The sequence below is a fragment of the Aspergillus welwitschiae genome (assembly GCF_003344945.1).
Source record: "Aspergillus welwitschiae strain CBS 139.54b unplaced genomic scaffold BDQ94scaffold_41, whole genome shotgun sequence".
NCBI classification, from domain to species: domain Eukaryota; kingdom Fungi; phylum Ascomycota; class Eurotiomycetes; order Eurotiales; family Aspergillaceae; genus Aspergillus; species Aspergillus welwitschiae.
This window is the reverse complement of record NW_020798735.1, coordinates 262442-281317: the sequence shown is the minus strand read 5'-3', so window position 1 is coordinate 281317 and position 18876 is coordinate 262442. Positions and strand designations below refer to the sequence as shown.

The following is an 18876-nucleotide window of genomic DNA, read 5'->3' as shown; positions in this document are numbered from 1 at the left end:
GGATGTTTATCTTGGTACATCAGTTACTAGTTGCTTCATCTTAGACCAATCCAATGTCCCGGACAAATCCAGACACGAGCCAACCATCAGCAGGACAGAGTGTCTGTGCTAACCTGCTAAAAGGATTAGTCGCAGCTACTTTCCATCTAGCCTAAATCCGCCCCGTTTTTCCCTCTCCATTCATCTGTCCCTTCCCCATTGTCAGCATTCTTCCTACCACCGTTGAAGCTAGAGTCCATTTTGTGCGGGATCATCTCCCCCTCTCCAATAATAATAGAGGTTACACACTAGCGAGGTATGTTCAATAGTCCGCTCTGCTATCTATCTACTGAGCTTCAAGAATAACGAGAGCAGCAGCATCGAGATCCCCATCACCTCGTAACCACGGTTACCCAACCCCCCCCCTCCCGCTCTCCTCACAACCTCTCCGCCCCTCCGTCCGCCCCGCTAGCTGGTGCGTTGGTTGATGGTTGTCGGTGTCGACCAGACCGATTCTTCTCCAAGCGCTCCACTTCCAGCCCTTCCAGCAAACCTGACCGGTTGTGGGGGAGACCCGATCCTCTATCCACAGCCCGCCCTTTTGATCATATTTTTATTGGGTTTGTCGAACCCAGGCTAGTGAGGTGTCGACCCAAATTCCACGAATCAGTCTAGAGCTACCATCAGGGCGAAAAAAAGGGGAGGGAGAGAAAAATAAGAGGGAGTTGAAAAAAAAGGCAATCTGCCCAAGCGCGGGACCACCCCTCCGGCCAAAATCCATCACGTCACGTTGTCCTCCCCGTCCTTGCCGAACCGACGTCGGCCGTCAACCTCCAGTCTCCGTCAGGATGGCCGCTGCTTTTGACGACGAGGACCTCTCTGTCTCACTCCCACCCCTCAACAATTCCGATCGCTCTCGTGACCGTACCGCCGGGACTGAGCCTCCTTCCAATTCCAACATTCCCGCCATGGCGATGCCTCCGCCATCCCGCCCGATCGGAAAGGGCGGCGAGCCTCCGATGCAGTCACCAGCAACCACCCGGGACATGCAGCGCCTCGACCAGTACCAGACGGTGAAGATATTGGGGGAGGGTTCCTTTGGCAAGGTGAAATTGGCCATTCATCAGCCCAGTGGCCGCCAGGTCGCTCTTAAGATCATCTCCCGTCGCAAACTGCTGTCTCGTGACATGGTTGGCCGTGTTGAACGTGAGATTCAATACCTCCAACTGCTGCGGCACCCTCACATCATCAAATTGTACTATTCCCTGTCTCATGCTGTAATGGCAGACAGAATCCGATCTGAGATCTGAAACAATGGCTAACTAGCTGCTTTTCTGACAGGTACACCGTCATTGCCACCAAAACCGACATCGTCATGGTGTTGGAATATGCCGAACGGGAACTTTTTGATTATCTAGTCAAGAGGGGTCGCTGTAATGATGCTGAAGCCCGCAAGTTCTTCCAGCAGATCATATGTGCTGTCGAGTACTGCCATCGCCATAAAATCGTACATCGTGACCTCAAACCGGAGAATCTTCTGATCGATAGCGAGAAGAATGTGAAAATTGCAGATTTTGGTCTGAGCAACATTATGACGGACGGAAACTTTCTCAAAACCAGCTGCGGAAGTCCCAATTATGCAGCGCCAGAGGTTATCTCCGGGAAGCTATATGCGGGGCCGGAGGTAGATGTATGGAGCTGTGGTGTCATTCTCTACGTGCTGTTGGTAGGAAGACTTCCATTCGACGACGACTATATACCGGCCCTTTTCAAGAAAATCGCCGCGGGCAACTTTCATATGCCTGGCTATATATCCCCCGGAGCTGCTCGGTTAATTAGGTCAATGCTGCAGGTACATCCTGTTCATAGACTGACTATCCCTGAGATCCGCCAAGACCCCTGGTTCCTTCAAGACCTACCCAAATACCTACAGCCGCCGCCCGAAGAATTCATTGCTACAGGGGTGGATCCAAACAAGGCCATTGATCCACGCAAGCTGGTTCCGGGAAAGCCCCTGTCAGTGCAGCACAAAATCCATCAAGTAGCCATTTCCAAGCTGGAGAGAAGTATGGGTTATGCTCGCGACGATATCGAGGATGCGCTCAAGAACCCGGAACCCAGCGCCATTAAGGATGCTTTCTTCATCATCATGGAGAATGAGATGATGCAGACAAATTGTGAGTACTACAAGAGACCTATTTCTATGGGATCTCGTCTTTGCCGTTGTCTTTGTCTCATGTTGAAGTGTGCTGACACTCTCCAGCGCCAACGGACGATAATATGTTGGTACCCCCAGTGACACCCTCGCCGCCTCCCGATAGGATACCTAAGCCTACTGCAACGACTGGACGAGCAACTCCTGTTCCTGCTCCGGGAACCCCACCTGGTCCTCCAACCAGGATACGAAGTGGTTCGCAGCGCCAAACCTATCAACCACCTCAGCAGAGCGACTCCGACGATTTAAACGCACCTCGCGTGAGCCATGTTCGAATTCTACCGACGAGTTTACCTTATGTTCACGACCAACTCATGGAACAACGCGAGCGCGAACGCGAACGCGAACGCGAGCAAAGAAACCAGGCCGCCGATCGGTTATTGGATGAGCAAGCACAACGTGGACCAGATTCAGAAGGGGACTCGCGCCGTGGTGGCCGCTCCCCGGAGGAGCAAGAGGCGACCGCAAGGGCTCTGAAGCCGCATTCTCGTAGTATTATAGACCTTGAGAAGTTGCGTTTGGAGCCGCCTGAAGGTCGGAGTACCCCACATCAACCCAAGAAGTCTCGCAAATGGCAATTTGGCATTCGTTCGCGCAATCAGCCTTACGAGGCAATGCTCTACCTTTACAAGGCGATTGAAGCACAAGGCGGGATATGGGAGATCCAGCCAGCTGGTGCAGGTGAGTCCATTTTAGATCTACTCCTCGATTCAGTTGATTAATGTCTTTCTCGTTCAGACGGATTGCAGATCGGAGTCAAGCCAGCCGACGCAGGACAGCCGCCACCGCTGCAGAGCAAGTATCCTGACCTACCATCTGACTACTACATCCCGAAAGAACCGTGGTTCATACGAGCCCGCCTTTTGAAAGAAGGCGTCAGAGCTCCAGGCCCGTCGACCAGCGTCCACAGCAGTCGGAGTGATCTAGAGGAACTTCGCCGCCGCGTGAACCTCTCAAGTGCGCCGGCTTCTTTGGATGACAGGAATTTAACCCCGGAGCATGCGAGCATGTCGGGTCCTTCATCTGCGACGCAGCATCATTCCATCTCGCGCATCTCTTATGGAGTATGGGTGTTCGTCGACATCCAACTGTACCAGCTTGAAGAAAACAATTACATGGTCGATTTCAAGTGCGACGGATATCAGAATGTGATCCGCGGCGAAGGGGATGCCGATTGGCATCCCATCAGCAAGCGGTTCTGGAACAAGGAGAAAGAGGTTACTAGTCCCTATCCGTTCCTTGACGTGGCATCGGATTTGGTGGCCCAGCTTGCGGTTGCCAGCTGAGGTCTCAGCGAGTTATTCCTAGATTCTGATGGCGTTGTATGGGTATTTCGGAGCATATAATAGGCAGCATTCGGCGTTTCCTTGATTCTCCAGCTATGCAACACTGTTTTTACGAGATGCATCTATTTAAGCTGGTAGCTAAGCATCATACCGATCAACGTTTATTCATAATATATTGCACATGATTCCCTTCCTTGACAGCATATGTCCAATTGCTTCCATCTGGCGCGCAAGGCGGTCACGCTAAATATTAGAGCAACCAACTTGTCTCCGCATCCGAACCGTTCCGTCCTCCACATTTCTTTTCTTTCCCCGCAAAGACCAATTAACCCATTGTACCCTGCTGGCTATTGCGTAAATGACCTGAGGTTGATGGATCGCGTCAAGAAGTTCAAGTGCAAGCAATGCAATAGGTCATATACCAAATATGAACACCTTTCAGTACGTTTTGCAACTTTGTCCTTTGCCAGAGCACCCTTGTTAACAAGGCCCAGAGACATGAGCGAACTCGTAGGTTGTTCCAGTAACATCCATTATTGCATGAATCTCAGACTCCATAGATAGCAATACCAGGCCATTTCAATGTGACGAATGTGGCAGAAGCTTTGGACGAGGTGACGTCCTTGGCCGACACAAGAGGCTCCATGCCCGTTCTCGAGCAAATGCCCCCTCAGATGCAGCACAATCAGTAGGCGGCGCAAATGAGGGCAATTTACCCAGTCCCAAAGAATCTGCACTGAGTCTTCTGGGCATGTCTTCCTTCGAGCAATCTCCATTGTCCGGGAACCAGCAACTGCTCAGCTCCGACAACTTACTGGACTGGTTTATGCCTGACTTTTGGGGCCCACCGGCCATCCCGCTACCATTTACAGACCCTCTAAATCAACCGCATCCGCAGATATCCAATGGCCCCAACCTCCTATCCGCTGAGTACCCGGGAGCTTCTCAACAAGAACCTGGAAAGATAGCCATGCAGCAAAGTTATAGATTGATAGAAGATCTGTCGAAACGTCTGAACACGGAATTGCATAGCTCCGGAATTACATCCGCCTTCCTCGACGCATGCTTGCAGCAATTCTTCGAGTGGCTTTCCCCATGCTTTCCGGTCATACACGAACCGACATTTTCAACACGTGAAACCATCCCACCGCTTCTGCTAAACATGGTAGCCCTCGGTTCTCTCTTTGTATGCCAGCCAGACTCATCTCAAAAAGGAGAGATGCTCTGGCGCCTGGGCCATACCGCGGTAGCAACCTCCTGGCAAACACTTAGTAGCCTGCGGGGGCCGCGAGATGCCTGCGATGGGGTCCAACTGGTCATGACGGCGCTTTTGGGGCAGCTATTTGCCCTACTATCGAGCAATGAAGGCATACGAACGACAGCATTTGTATGGCATGGACTTGGCTTCTACTGGGCGCGCACATCTGGCATGTATGCCGCCGAAGGTATGCAACACTACGATATTCCAGGACGAGATGCTCCAGCCTCGACAAAGCACGCAGCATGGTTGACATGGGCGGCCATTGAAACCAAACGACGCGCAATACTAGGCCACTATATACTCGACGGCCTCATCTCACAAGCTTCCGGTTCCCCGGCCAGCACTCGTCACCTGATAAATTCCATCAGAACCGCATGCTCTGACTCAGCCTTCCTCGCAAAGACCGCAGACGACTGGATCGTCGAAATGGAAAGGTCAAGTCTAACTCAATGTCCCTTCAGCGAAGTCTTTGTCTCCGTCTTCTCACCAGAATCCCCGAATTTCTCCCCACCACGTCTCTCAATCTTCTCAACCCTTGTCACCATAGAGGGTCTGCAGTCCCTCATATCCGACCTCCACGAAACCAACGGGCCGGTATTCGGCGCAATTTCAGAAAGGCAAATCATCCAAGCGCTGTTGAATATCTACGACACAAATATCAGTAAGGGAGCAGCCATCCATGACAGCAATCTTCAACTCACCCTCCGCTGGCACACCATTTGTCTTGAACTAGCAGTTTCCTCTGCTTCCCTATGTCAAAGGATATGCCACGCATATGGTCTACGGCAGCCTCTTGGAGGAATGGCTACCAAAGAAGATCAACTGTCATTTGATCTGAACCAGTGGGCTAGAAGTGCTGGTGCTGTGAGGGCAGTTCTACATGCTTTTGCTATTACTCGAATCGTCAGTCAGATTCCGTTCAAGTTAGCTCATGCGCCTCATATCCCGGCTGCTATATTTGCGTCGGCAGTTGTGTTGGGTGGGTGGTGTTTAGCCCGCGAAGAGACGATCCACGTTGGATTAGATACACCATGGCATGACATTTGGCGTGAGGGGCATGACATTGATCAGTACCTCCGACAACAAGATACTGACGGGACCAAAGTCCATCTGCTCAACGAAATGAACTTTCTCCAGATCAGTCTTCAAACTCTCACATCGCGCTGGAGCGTGTCTCGTCCAATGGCGGAAACAATTCAACAAATAGCCACCTTGGCTCGACAATATCATTGATTGATGGAAATAAGAATACTTAATAGAGTTTGTATATACAGAGACTGGTCATCGTTAGAAGTACTTGGAAGTTCTCTTCCTGATCCACGGCCCGAAGAAATATAGTGGCAATCCCAAAGCGAGGACCGCCCATTGCACAGCGGCGAACTCATAGAACATCTTATCAACCCCTTGAGTGGTCATCCAGCTCACTGATCCCTTGCTCAACCCGAAAGCAACCACGTTCTTGCTGGTGTTCACCAACACTAGCGCCTCGCCACTGGTGTGCGGGTATGAGTCAACGACATATGACAACATCACCGAAGGGACTAGCGTCAACCCTGCTGCGGACATGGCCGAGCCTACTGCTGGTATCACATACTGCATGTGGCGGGAGACCGTGTATCCAAAGATAACCAGACCGAGTGGGGTAATGACGAACGGGATAATGAGGGCCGGGACCCGATGCTCAGGCTTGTGGACGCCATTGTTGCGTTTTCGGAGATAGCTAGAGAGAGCGTCGGTCAAAGGGCCCGCGATCGGCCACACGACAAGAATACCGACGAAGCTGCCAAGTGTCCAGAGGCCGAGGGCAGCAGAGGAAAAACTATACGGCGGAGGGGAGAAGAGGTTGGCAGAAAGGGTGGATATAGAGACCACTCTGTAGGCATAGAAGGGTCAGAGTGCTTGTTCCATGAGATAATTGAGCAGGGAAGGGGAACCTACCCTCCTAACACAACACCATACATCATCGCAGCTATTAAGACTCCCGGGACTAGAAGCATGGGCAGTGGCAGCCAGAACAGCCGAGCCAGATGCTTGAAGACACCATTCTCCTTTGCTGCATCTGATAGACCGACTTTGAACAAGCTCTTCCAATACCCTCCGTAGGAAAATTGTTCTTGTTGCTGCTGGCGCCGCCAGGCGTTGACTTCGGGTACGGATTCGATGTGGCTTTGATAGGCCTCGGCCTTCTCTTTATCGTCAACATCCAATTGCTCCTCGGGTCCACGCTCGTATAGCGTCTCTGGGAGAAAGAAGAAGGTTGTCACGAGATTGACTGCAGCAACAATGAGACACAGGATGAAGAACCAGCGCCAGCCACGGGCAGCCACCAGGTAACCAGCGATGAGGGGACCGACTTGGGAGCCGGCCGAGAGGAAGAGAGCGTAAATTGCCATTGCACTGGAGTAGTTGCGTTCGTAGAACATGTCTAGGCTTGTTAGTGGGCCTGGTCGTTTCGCATCATATGTATCTTAGACGACGGAATACGAACCAGCAAGAATACTAGGGCCCAGTGACTCGATCGATCCATAGCCTGCAGATGTTAGCATAGACCCATCCAATTGGATGAAGAAAGAACTCAGGGATGGTGGGTAGTATACCAAAACTAGCAAAAACCCTAGCCCCCATCAAGCTATTGTAGTCCTTCGCGACGACTGTCCAGATTATCCCAGCGACAAACATAGCCATGGACACGAGTACAACCGGGCGCTTTCCGAAGCATAGTGCCAGCGGCATCCAGACCAGGTTTGCTAGACCCATAGACAAGACGGACCAAGAGACTAAGTCAGCGAGTTTCTGGTATCCGACATGGAGATCGGCCGCAAGGTTGTCGAAGCCGGTCGCTATCCCTGACTATTGTGGAACATGCGTGTGAGTGTGTGCTGGGACAACAACCGGAGTAGATAGTGGGTATGATACCGAGTACATATTGCCCATGAAGACGAAGACATTGACAGTAAGTAGAGCTGCATATCGGACTCTGCGGGGATAGAGCTGTAAATCCCAGATAGGAAGACATAGGGCAGATGGTCAGCGCTTGTTTCTACTCTATTTTCCGATTCGATGAAATAAGAAGGGAGAGAGTGTGAAAAGGGGTGTGACACACCCTAGGATCTATTTGGGATGCCATCTTGTACTATGATCGAAATACTAGTACTAGTAGCAGTATTGGGGAATTTTCGGGCCACTCAGGGTCCAACTGTCGCGAGGGACAGAAGAAAGATCATACGATGCCAAGTTCTATATATCTAGACATGAAGCGGTTCATATATCGGCAGTTCGGTAGTTGCCAGTCCTACTCCAGGTTTTACCCCACACAATCCATGCCATCATCACATGGGCTAAAACGTCCGGAATCTCCTTGAATAAGGTAGTGACTGGAGTTGGAACGCCACTCCATCCCGGGATGTGGCCCTCGGGTTCCCCGAATGGTCGGGACCACTTGTCATCCTGCGCTGTAGAAGGATTGTGATAGGAAGAGTGGGATATAGTACACTAGTGGCGTAAAGCTACCGGATAGTGTCGCATCCAGAGGCCAATGCTGTTCAATAGGAAATCCTGTACGGCGACCGCTATATTAACGGCGTCTCGGGGATTGGTCGAAGCACCTGTACGGCGTGCTCGTGTCTCTGCGTGTTGACCGTATAGACTGTGAGTCTCCCCCCTGCGTGGGTTCTTCTCGATGCCAGCACCTTGGGCTCTGTGTATTCGAGGAATAATAAAGAGCTTTGTCTTGATGTGCTCCTATCAGGGCCTTTCAAAATCTGTACACGTGGGATACTGGTGCCTGGTAAGCGGGGAAGGTCGTGCTTAGTAGTATTCAGTGCTGGGAGAGCTTACTTTGGCGAATCAAGTCAAGCATGGACCGTGCTTAGAGCGTTCCCGACTTTGGGGAAGCTGTCTGTGAGATCATCTAAACTCTGGTTGTCAGATAAGTCTAGCCTCCGGAAGGTCTGGTAACTCAAACATACCCATTGATTGAGATTCCCAACAGCGAATCTGATCGTTAGACTTACTCTGTCAGCATTTAATTTAGTGACCTTATCCCCAAAAAATCCTTGGCCGCTTTACAGCTGTCTGGAAAAATATATATGGTTTCGGATGTTTCTGCCTGCTTTAGTCGATCCACTTCGCAGACGACATCAACCACGAGCATTGAATTGGCTATGTCGATGGTCCATGGAGTGAACCATAGTTGACAATTCCGAACACAGTGTTGAGGAAGAAGAAGCACAACAAATCGAGCAGGGCGAAAAGCAAAGGCCCCACGTGACGGAGTCACCTGCTCTGCCATTCTTGACTTTGTGGGGGCTTCTCGCTTTCTCATTCTGCAATAGCTTCGTATCATGCCCTCCACGGAATTTCCGTTCGCTATTTTCCTATCTTCGTTTCGAATGCCGTGCCAGCCAAGGCACTAGACCCCGGATCCCCCGCAATTGCTCAGAATGATGATGGGGAATGAGCGCCAGCCACTCGAACCGTTGCATCACCCTCCGGATATCCCGACCCTCGGGAAAGCCGGGGACTCCGGGGCAAATCCTACAAATCAGCCCCAGTTTGAGCTCGTCGACTCTCTCCTATCTGAACCAATTGACGACTTGTGATTGCGGATAAGTAAAGCTCCGGCGGCAAAGCGTGTCGACGTGGATTTAAAGAGCTAAAAACATCGCGGTTGTTCCCCTTACTTGCCGTTCCGCTCTGCCATTGTTATCTCAGAGGCCTCTGCCAACATGGGCATCTTTAACAGTGTTCTCGGGAGAAGTGAAGGATCCACAATGGTGTGTTCTATCCCTGAGCCGTACCTTAATAACTTTGGGAGGGGGGAGGTGATGAAGATAATTACTAAACCAGCAGGCAGAGCCATCACGACTCACACCTTGACATCATTGTCGTTGGTGCAGGCCTCAGTGGCCTCGCCACCGCCATTTCCTGCGCCATGTCCGGCCACACTGTTACAGTTCTCGAGCAAGCGAAGGAGTTGGCAGAAGTCGGCGCCGGTCTCCAGATCACTTCTAATGCTTCCCGCCTGTTCTCACACTGGAAACTTCCTGAGAAGCTATGGACCGACGCTGCAGAGCCCACTTCCCTAACAGTGCACCGCTACACAGGCGAAGTCCTTGCCCATGAAGAATCCTTTGATCGGAATATCCGCTCCAAGTACTCCGCACCGTTTATCGACTTGCACCGCGTAGACCTGCAACAAGCATTATACGCGCGAGCCAAGGAGCTCGGCGTGACCTTCCACCTCGACGAGAGAGTCAACACAATTGATTTCGACACGACTACAGTCACCACCCTCAAGGGCAGGACTGTTTCCGGGGACCTAATAGTCGCCGCAGACGGACTCTGGTCTCGCTGTCGAGAATGCTACTGTGGGAGAAAAGACGACCCCATTCCCACGGGAGACCTGGCGTATCGGATTGTCCTGACAGCGGACCAGATCTCAGACCCGGACCTGAAGGCTTGGGTTGAGAATCCGACGGTACATTTCTGGATTGGACCTGGCGCACATGCAGTAGGATATTCCCTGCGCGGGGGAAAGATGATGAATATTGTACTCTTGGTGCCGGATGATCTACCCCCAGGTGTATCACGACAGACTGGCTCGCTGGAGGAAATGATGCGTTTATTCGTGGGTTGGGATCCAGTGTACGCTTGATTTCTCTTGCATATTGCACACATCGAAAGCCCGAAGAAACTGACATAGTACAGCTTAACCCGCTTTCTGGGCTACGTGAACGGCGTTGACAAATGGAAACTCATGCATCGTAAGTGCATGCACCACCACCACTACTACCCGCAACCCAATCCTCCTTCCATCAACTAATAAGCTCGACTCAGACGCCGAAATGGAATCCTGGATCAACGACAAATCCAACCTCGTCTTCATGTATATTTACATCCCCCTTCACCCCAAACCGACCCACCAACTAACCAAACCTCCAGCGGCGACGCTTGCCACCCAATGCTCCCCTACCTCGCGCAAGGGGCCAACTCGTCCCTCGAAGACGGCGCCGTCCTCGGAGGCCTCCTCGGCCACATGAAACACAAATCTGACCTCCCCGCTATCCTCCGTATATACGAGAAGCTACGCAAGTCCCGAGGTGAGGCTATCGTAAGGGAGACGTTCAAGCAGGTTAGTCACCCATATCTTGATACCTTCCACCTTTCCAGATGATATACTAACCAGGGAATCAAATCAAAAAGAGAAACGATTTCCACATGCACGACGGCCCCGAACAAGAGAAACGAGATCACATATTCCTTTCTCAGTTGGGGAAGGAGCTAAAGGGGGCTTTTCCGAGTCGGTGGTACGTATATTTACTTTTCCTGCTGCTTTTATTCGAGGATAGGGGGGCTTTGGAGAGTTATGAGAGGCTAATGTGGTGAGGTGTAGGACGTGTCCTGAAGTCCAGCCATGGTTATATGGATATGATGCTATCAAGGAGGTGGAGAATGTGGTGGAGCAGAATCCGGGTTTGTTTAATGGCAGTAGTAGTAAGAGAGGGATTACTTCGCATTTATAGAATGGTATTCTAGTTGGGTATAAGTACAGTATCGAGTGGGTTTCTTAATAATGTGTTGATTCTATTGGTTGGGTAGAGCAGAGTAATGAAGAAAGCTCAATATCCGTCTTTGGTCTTCTCACATGGACTGAACGCTCTTAGCCGGCTAGTACAATTGGTTTATCACCGGTCTTAATATCTGATATAGCCAGGGGAATACTGAGTAGAGTATGAAATCATCTATGAGTTCCACCAAGTAGCTATATACAAGTCAGATCCACTATACAACCCTCCAAGATCCCCAATACCCACCAATTGAATCGCATAAACGAAATGGTAAAATATTTTAGTAATACATAATCACCCATCCAACATCGGCAAACCTCCCAAATCATCAAACAGCCTAGCGATCCCTTCAAAGGAACAATCCGGGAACCCGAAGCCATATGCCCATTCCTATGCTCCAAATATCAGCAACTTCTCTTACCTTCTTGTACAGGAAATGAGACGAAAGGTTGAACATACCGGAATATCAAACCCTGTCTGAGAAGTACCCGAAGCAGATGCAGCAGCAGCAGCAGCTTCTGGGTCAGCAGTGAAGTCGGCAATTTTGGTCCCGTCATTGCTACTAGATGGTGTGGTAGCGGTTTGGACGTCGATGGGCCGGAATTCTCGCAGATAGTGTTTAATAATCTCAACAGATTTACGCGCCACCACGGATTCATCCATTGCTTCGAGGATCTCGACGGCCATTTCGACGGAGCGGCGAAGCGGGATGGTTTCGGCGCACATGCCTAGTTTGGACATGGGGAGGAGGAGGGTGGATGTAGCGAACATGACATATGTGGTGTTGTACCACCTGATTTTAGGTTAACCGGGGTAAGAAAAGGAGGGTGTAGATAAGGGCAGGACAAGCATACCAGCAGCGGAAGAATGTGTGGATTCGGTAGATATCGTAAATGACTTGGATGGTTTTCATTGCTGCGTCGAGACATTTGGCAATCGTTTCTTCCAGTTCCATAGGCGTATGTCGTAATTTGCGTGTGAAGTAACTGAGGAATGGTCGGAAGAGGAGCATTTTCACATTGTAGTAGCCTGATCGGGAAAAGATTAGTGGCTATGCGTGAAACCGAATATGAGGTACAGGGAGGGCCCTTACGAATACCGAGCACTAAGCGTTGTCTCCGTGCCCATTTGGGATCCCTCAATGCCCCTCCTGTTGCGCGCTGAACAATGTCGGGTTTGATCCTGTCCGGCAGTCTCGCCATCCACCGGTCGAGCTCGTTTTCGATTTGGAGTGCGAGATGCAGCTTCTCTTGTAACGTAATGCGCGAATGATATATCTGCACAGAAACCTTGCGGATAATGTATGCAAAATCCACCATCCATGGGATGACAGCGTACTCGGAGTCGTCCCGTTCAGGTAGCGCTCGGTTGTGGTACTCATCCATGCCTAGAGTATCCGGACGGCCTACTGAAAAGCTCATTTCACTGGTATGGTTAGGATCATGACTGGACCCCGTTTCCAGCAAGACTTACATTTCCAAAGAGAACAGTCCCCTGCTAGAGTTAGCGAAAGCTCTATCCAAGAAGGGCACGAACTCACCACCACGTCTTTGAAATCCACTCCGAGCGTTGCTCTGTCGAACTGCGCACTTCACGATTGAATCCAGCAGCTAGACATGTGCGGATAGCCAGTCCCAGATACATGTATGCCACTAAACATGTTGGATTATCAGTCGAAAAGCAAGTAGCGATGTGATTTACTTACGGTTTGGGTTCAGTTCGTTCTGACAAATCTTAGCCTAGACAAAGTTAGCCCGTATTTCGCCCAGGAAGAGAGAATTTGATACCATTAGGTATAAACACTGCACCGTAATCAAGGTATTGGAGAATTGCAGGTAGTTGAGGTACATCTGGGCTTCTCCAAACAACTTTCTACTCCATTCGAACCGAGTCAGTCCACCCAGCCTGTCCTCATCCCAAACCCGGACCAGGGCCCCAAACGACAGGATACTCAGATACAAAGCGACAAAACTGGGCTCCGGCTGAACGCCACGGTTGAACCAGAGACTGTGCGCGCGTAACAAAAAGTCCTCCTTATCAATGAGAGGGTGGATGAAATGGATATTTTCAAAATAGCCGTTGATAAAAGCATGAGCCTGCTCAAAGTAATAATTCTGTTCCCGTAATGTCAAGGGCTGGGCGGAGCCTGTACCCGAGGGTGAAAAGCTCGAATTATGCAGCGTGGAGACAATTGAATACCCCGGATCCTCAAGACGTGCGTCCCGTCGCTCCAAGGACCGTTGCGGTTCCCGGGCCTTCTGGAGATGTCCTAGGAGAGCTGCAGATGAAGTGCTGCCGTGAAACTCGATACCGTTGGTGTGATGGTTCAGTTCGCTGATTTCATCCCCTACCGACTCCCCAGCCTCCTCTTGGTGTTCGTAAATGAAAGGCGCTTCTTCCCTCGGCGTGGATGCAGCGCGAGGCAGCGACAATGGGGTCGCCTCAACGCCTACGGGAGGAGGAGGGGGAGGAGCTTGCTTGACCCCCGAGCTTGGTTGTACTACTACCTTCTGGGACCGTGAGGAATGCTGAGATGTAGTGTCCGCCTCTGCCGACCTTAGTCGAGCCGTCAGCTCGTCTACTTTGCGCTCTAGATCAGCAACATATCTGCCTGATGTGTCAGCAAATTCCAAGATACTAACTAGCTAGCTACGATTTTGATGAATGATAATATACATACCGTGCAGACCGGCTGCTTTCGCGTTGGCGGTAATTCCCCTGATAGACGCAATTGAGTTGGCTTTCTAGAACGAGGTTAGTTAAGAAGGGGACAGCTTATCGCGATAGACGGCATACTCTTACAGTGCGAGCAGGGATACTGCTCGTCGCACTTGTACTTCTTGGCCCTGCAGCGGTCGCATGCCTGTGCAGCGCGAGGGCGTTTGGCCCGCGGCGGGGGAAGAGAATCATCACCCGCGGTGTGAATGGGGGGCGACTCATCCATCATCCATCTAGACGAACGACGACGACATAGGGAAGACTGGGATGTGTATCCAGAGCGAACTATGAGGACAAGAGTGGAGGGCAAATTGAAGATAAGAGAACGTAGTAGATCGTAGTTAGAGGCCGAAGTTAATCGCCAGGACGAAGTTGGAAGTTGAGAATCGGCCGGGATTTCCGACCGTGAACGTCACGTGGGAATCTCTGCGGGGTCCCCGCGGGGTGCAGAGGAAAATCCATTAATTCGAAAAGGATTCGATTCCTTCCACTGTCTAAGCAAGCTAACTAATACAAAAGAAGGTAGCAAGACAGGTATCGCTAATAGTTCCAGTTCCAATAGAAATAGTCGTCACAAGGGCTCAAGCCACGCTAAGTTCATGCATGCATCCTCTTCTCCCCTCCTCCCCCGCTTACAGTTCAATGGTCACATTCAACTCTGACGCCACAGACCCGACCTCCGCCGGGTTCCAGTTCGGCACTTGATCAGGTAAGACAGCGCCTTCGAACTGTGTGCCTAACCGATGGATCAAAGTCTCAATTCCATCGCCATCGGTAAATGACCAGACCCGCACATACCGACTGGCAAATCTCAGGGCAAATGCCTGACCAGCCGGAATCACAACCGTTTCCCCTTCGCGGAAAGTCGACTCGGGGCCATCCTTCAGCTGCACGGTCAACGTCCCTTCCTGAACACATAAGCAATGATCCACCGATTGAAAGGTCAAGAATTTAGAGAGTAGAGTTTCGCCGTATGTTTTGGAGGATTCAATGCTGGAAATGGCGCAGACACCCTGACTCTGACGGGTGGTGATAAACGGTCGGGACATGACACCTCCCAGCATCCATTTGGGACCCGTGTTGGCACGCAGGAAATATGGTTGTGGCGATTCGGGGAGCTTCTCCTCGTCCGCACTCCAGTCCCCAAGTGCAGGAGGTTGGTAGTTTGGCTGGAACACGACGTCAAAGTCCTGCTTCGCAGCCATCACTTTGGGTATCAATAGCGCTTTGAGGTCGCGTTCGTCGTTCTCCGGAACCAGGATCCCCTCATAGGGCTCGGAGACGTAGCGGAAGAAGTCGACCCAGTCGCCGGGAGTAACGACGCCGTAGGTCTCTGTATGTGGTCCTAGCAATTCCGGGTTATGAACCACAGTCTATTGTAGGCATTGTAGGGTCAGCCGGGAGCGAAGAAAGGAAGGACAGGGCATGCAGCAGAGCGAACAGGTTCCAACATACGGGAGGGACATAGGCGAAATCTCCAGGCCCCATTATCCGACATTTGTCTCCATTCCATAGTTTTAAGAAGCCCTTGGTCACCAGGAAGACATCATGGGCGTGGTTGTGATAGTGAAAGCCTGGGGCGTCCGAAAGGACTGCTCCGCTCTGAAAGACAGCCATGAGGCCATTGGTCTGCTTGGAGGAAGCCAGAATGCGAAAGGCTCCTTTGCTGCCGGGGATTGTGATGCGTTCGCCCTCCAATTGCGGGATCGCATAAGGGACCCTCCCCTGCGGGGGCTTTTCAGTGAAAGACAAGGCCATGTTGTGAGAACAGCAAGTGTTAATGAGGACTAAGGAAAGAACAAGCAGATTTTGAGTTCAGGGGCAGTCATGGTTCCTACATATAGTTTTCTGGACGGAACAGCATTCGGAACCGGTGGTGGAGTGATCGTCTTCGTGTCTTGCCCCGGACTCCAGACCTCCATTGTCGGCTGTCGGATATGCCGTGGAGGAGCGGAGGTCGGGATATCCGGGGGTAGGTGGCTGAGAAGAAGCCCAAAGGGGATCCTTGGAGTAAAGAGGAGAGTTTAGGGGGCAAATGAAATTGATCCTTGCACTTCTTCGCATCCGAGGCAAACCAGAAGTTCGGAATCCAGAATTGGAGAGAGACTTCGGGGGAACTCACCCCGGAAGCTGACGTCACTCCATCCAAGCATCTGACATTTCATTTTCCTATCGGTACCTGGCGTATTACAGTAAGTACATCGGAATGAAGTGCGATGAGAATAGGGGCATCGTGACATGGTGTGAAATCAAAGATCCTCGAGACGTTTCCGGCATGGAAGACCATGCTTCCCTCTACTTCCTGATGCGCCTGCAGTTCGCCAAAAGAGAGTCTTAGCACACCCGCCCTTGTAGTCCCTCATAAGTTAAGAAATGTACGATAAGCACATCGTATAAAGCAACTGAATGAGTATGCCCGAAAGCCCACTGGGCACAGCAGCGACCAGCGCCCCTGGCCCGAGTCCCCTAAGAATCCTTTATACCGTCCGTGATGAAATAGTCCCTGCTCCAATGTGTCCGCCTGAAGAGCTCTCATCGCTGTCCCCCGACCGCCTTTCGTTCCCGATATGCCTGGTATCAGAGGACAAGGTGGACGAGCTCCTGCTCAGAGACGACGGCGAGGCAGGGACGGAAGAATTCGGTGTGGTGCCTTGTGATGATCCAACACAACCCTTGAACGCCGCCGCCGCAGCGGCTGGATGGCAATGAGGACATATGAACACATTAAACCCACGGCCATTGCAGCTACTGCAAACAGAGTTTCTGATTCCGATTAGCATTGGCAATGGAGTAAATAAAAGACCATTGGATGTATCGACTAACCGCGGTGCGTTTCCCGCACAGCTTCGGCATGTTACCACTGTCCGTCCCCCAATGCAGGAGGTATGCCCCGGGTCTCGTTGATACATTAGCCCAGATTGGTGAGACATGTCTTCAATCAGGAACAAAGACGAGGTGGTAAAATGCAGTCCAATAAAAGGCTATGTTTAGAGACTGGTCCAGAACTTCTGGAGAGGAGTAGTACTTGATCGGACAGAGAGAGGGAATCAAGAGTCGAATATGCTATTTTTCATGACCAAACGCGCTATTTGTAAAGGGGCCACTGGGATTATCAGTTATTAAGATGAGACATGAAATCAGCAAGGCTTCCCGTATAGGAAGGTAATGAGAAAGAAAAAGCAATGGCTGATGGCTTCAGCCAAGTCAGCCAGCTCCCTGCTTAGTGCCAAGGGCAAGCTCGCGGGGGACGGGAACCTGTAAGACTCATTCGGTCATCGATGTGTGCTACCTGCTCTCGAGTCAAGTGCACTTCGTATCAGCAACGTCAAATTATCTGTCGGGATCTCATCGTCCGAACAAAATTCAAGGCACGAAGGTTCAATCACATCCAGGAGTTTTTATTTTCGATATGCCGCACCAATAGCATGAGGCCGGACGGTGCGGTACCCCCCCCCCCCCCCCCCCCCCCCCCCGGGGGGGGGGGGGGGGGGCCCCCCCCCCCCCCGGGGGGGGGGGGGGGGGGGGGGGCCCCCCCCCCCCCCCCCCCAGGATCATGAAGGGGCCGCAGAGATAGTCCCAGGCCACCTGAGGAGATGCAGGATGTGCCTGTCGGGTGTGTCAACACTTCCGATTCCTTCAGGGAAAGACTCCGCGCCCCAGTGGAGCCCTTCCTGCACTCTTGATCCATAGGGCCGGGTCCAGTTTATGGGCGTTGTGCCGGCCGTTGCCAACTAGACCAGGTGCCTAGATGCACAGCTTGCCCAAGCGTATCGGAAAATGATGGATCTCGATTATCATGGATTGGGAAACCGAACAGGTGATTACAGCTGCATGGTGCGCTTAGTCGAAAATACCGAAGTCAGTCCAGGTTCGAGTATGTGACCAAGCAGAAGCCGGAAATGTTATACGGCGGGATACAAGACCCAGAAGCATGGCAGCCACGGAGGATTGTGTTACGCGACTAACAAAAATCGCTAAGCTCGGCAAACATCCCAGGTCAACTGCTTCCAATGCGACGTGGCCCTTTAAGCCTTTCCCTGGCCTCCCATAACGGATAGGCGCAGTGCGACACGCACCTACACGATCATGGTTGGCAACATATCCTGATAACGCGGAATTCTGTTCCAGCGACGTGTTGTGGACGTAGTGACACTGAACTCGCAGCCATACAGAGTCATCGGCGTCCGCCAATACGGTATGCCTTGAGTTCGCCGTGGGCTTCTCCCTAGATTCTGATATAGATCGTAGGTTGTTTCATGCACGAAGCTGCATCACAGCCGGGCTGTTCACCCAATCATGTTATGGTGCTTGAAGAGGCTTCGGATAGACTTGACAATTTCTGCCTAACTCCGTGGCCCTGTAAGCTACGCATCAGCTTATTTTCTAGGCGACATTCTCCTCGGGCTTCCCAATGTGATGTGTCCGTAAGCGATGGGGCAACGGTTGTGCGGCGTTCAGGTCGATTTAGCGGCAGCGCCACTGCCCATGCGCTAAAAGCTGTCTTCTCGTCCCCTGAAGAATAGAGCAGAAGGAGGCTGACGAAGTCAAAGAAGAAATAGCAAGTAGAACCAGAGAAGAGTGAGGGGAGAGGAATTTTGTTCATGCGGGCCTGTGAACAATGAGTACAGTGTGACGGGAGCCATGAAACCGCAGGGGCACGAGGACACGCGGACAAGCGCCCTCGAGAGAAGGAAAAAGAAAAGAAATTAATGAGAGTAGCAGATTACTGGATGATCAGATAGTGATTTTGCAGGCCGTAATTTCCGTGCCTCGCAAATGGCGGTTCATTCCTGATTTCTGCAGGTATCCGACCCTCTATACTCAAGGGAGAAAGGAAGGTGACATGGG

At 51.5% G+C, this 18876-nt stretch overlaps 6 protein-coding genes across 6 annotated transcripts; 4 read left to right on the top strand and 2 right to left on the bottom strand.

Annotated features, from left to right (window-relative positions):
- The first annotated feature begins 730 nt into the window (after window positions 1-730).
- Window positions 731-3679, top strand: BDQ94DRAFT_151404 (kinase-like domain-containing protein). Its single transcript, XM_026767748.1, has 4 exons — window positions 731-1234; window positions 1321-2156; window positions 2243-2875; window positions 2933-3679. Exons 1-4 carry the CDS (start codon window positions 828-830, stop codon window positions 3478-3480), a joined length of 2424 nt encoding a protein of 807 aa, XP_026621954.1. The 5' UTR covers window positions 731-827; the 3' UTR covers window positions 3481-3679.
- Window positions 3680-3852: 173 nt separating this feature from the next.
- On the top strand, window positions 3853-5974 carry BDQ94DRAFT_162519 (uncharacterized protein; the record flags this gene model as incomplete). Its single annotated transcript, XM_026769569.1, has 3 exons — window positions 3853-3921; window positions 3975-3990; window positions 4041-5974. The coding sequence occupies 3 exons, from the start codon at window positions 3853-3855 to the stop codon at window positions 5972-5974; spliced, it is 2019 nt and encodes a 672-aa protein (XP_026621953.1).
- BDQ94DRAFT_183190 (putative MFS transporter) lies at window positions 5711-7868 on the bottom strand (the record flags this gene model as incomplete). The annotated part of the gene is made up of 6 exons (XM_026774354.1): window positions 5711-6614; window positions 6680-7166; window positions 7230-7271; window positions 7339-7591; window positions 7658-7732; window positions 7845-7868. 6 exons carry the CDS (start codon window positions 7866-7868, stop codon window positions 6029-6031), a joined length of 1467 nt encoding a protein of 488 aa, XP_026621952.1. The 3' UTR covers window positions 5711-6028.
- Window positions 7869-9334: 1466 nt separating this feature from the next.
- On the top strand, window positions 9335-11355 carry BDQ94DRAFT_93927 (putative monooxygenase). Its single transcript, XM_026776890.1, has 7 exons — window positions 9335-9516; window positions 9597-10387; window positions 10451-10506; window positions 10580-10628; window positions 10685-10874; window positions 10946-11049; window positions 11136-11355. The coding sequence occupies exons 1-7, from the start codon at window positions 9469-9471 to the stop codon at window positions 11263-11265; spliced, it is 1368 nt and encodes a 455-aa protein (XP_026621951.1). The 5' UTR covers window positions 9335-9468; the 3' UTR covers window positions 11266-11355.
- A 249-nt stretch (window positions 11356-11604) lies between these two features.
- BDQ94DRAFT_162516 (RmlC-like cupin) lies at window positions 11605-15786 on the bottom strand (the record flags this gene model as incomplete). Its single annotated transcript, XM_026769568.1, has 12 exons — window positions 11605-11700; window positions 11770-12103; window positions 12165-12339; window positions 12410-12735; window positions 12784-12804; window positions 12851-12962; window positions 13016-13049; window positions 13098-13921; window positions 13991-14028; window positions 14130-14261; window positions 14665-15401; window positions 15484-15786. The coding sequence occupies 12 exons, from the start codon at window positions 15784-15786 to the stop codon at window positions 11605-11607; spliced, it is 3132 nt and encodes a 1043-aa protein (XP_026621950.1).
- A 648-nt stretch (window positions 15787-16434) lies between these two features.
- BDQ94DRAFT_174391 (uncharacterized protein) lies at window positions 16435-16737 on the top strand (the record flags this gene model as incomplete). Its single annotated transcript, XM_026772337.1, has 1 exon — window positions 16435-16737. One exon carries the CDS (start codon window positions 16435-16437, stop codon window positions 16735-16737), a length of 303 nt encoding a protein of 100 aa, XP_026621949.1.
- Window positions 16738-18876: the final 2139 nt, after the last annotated feature.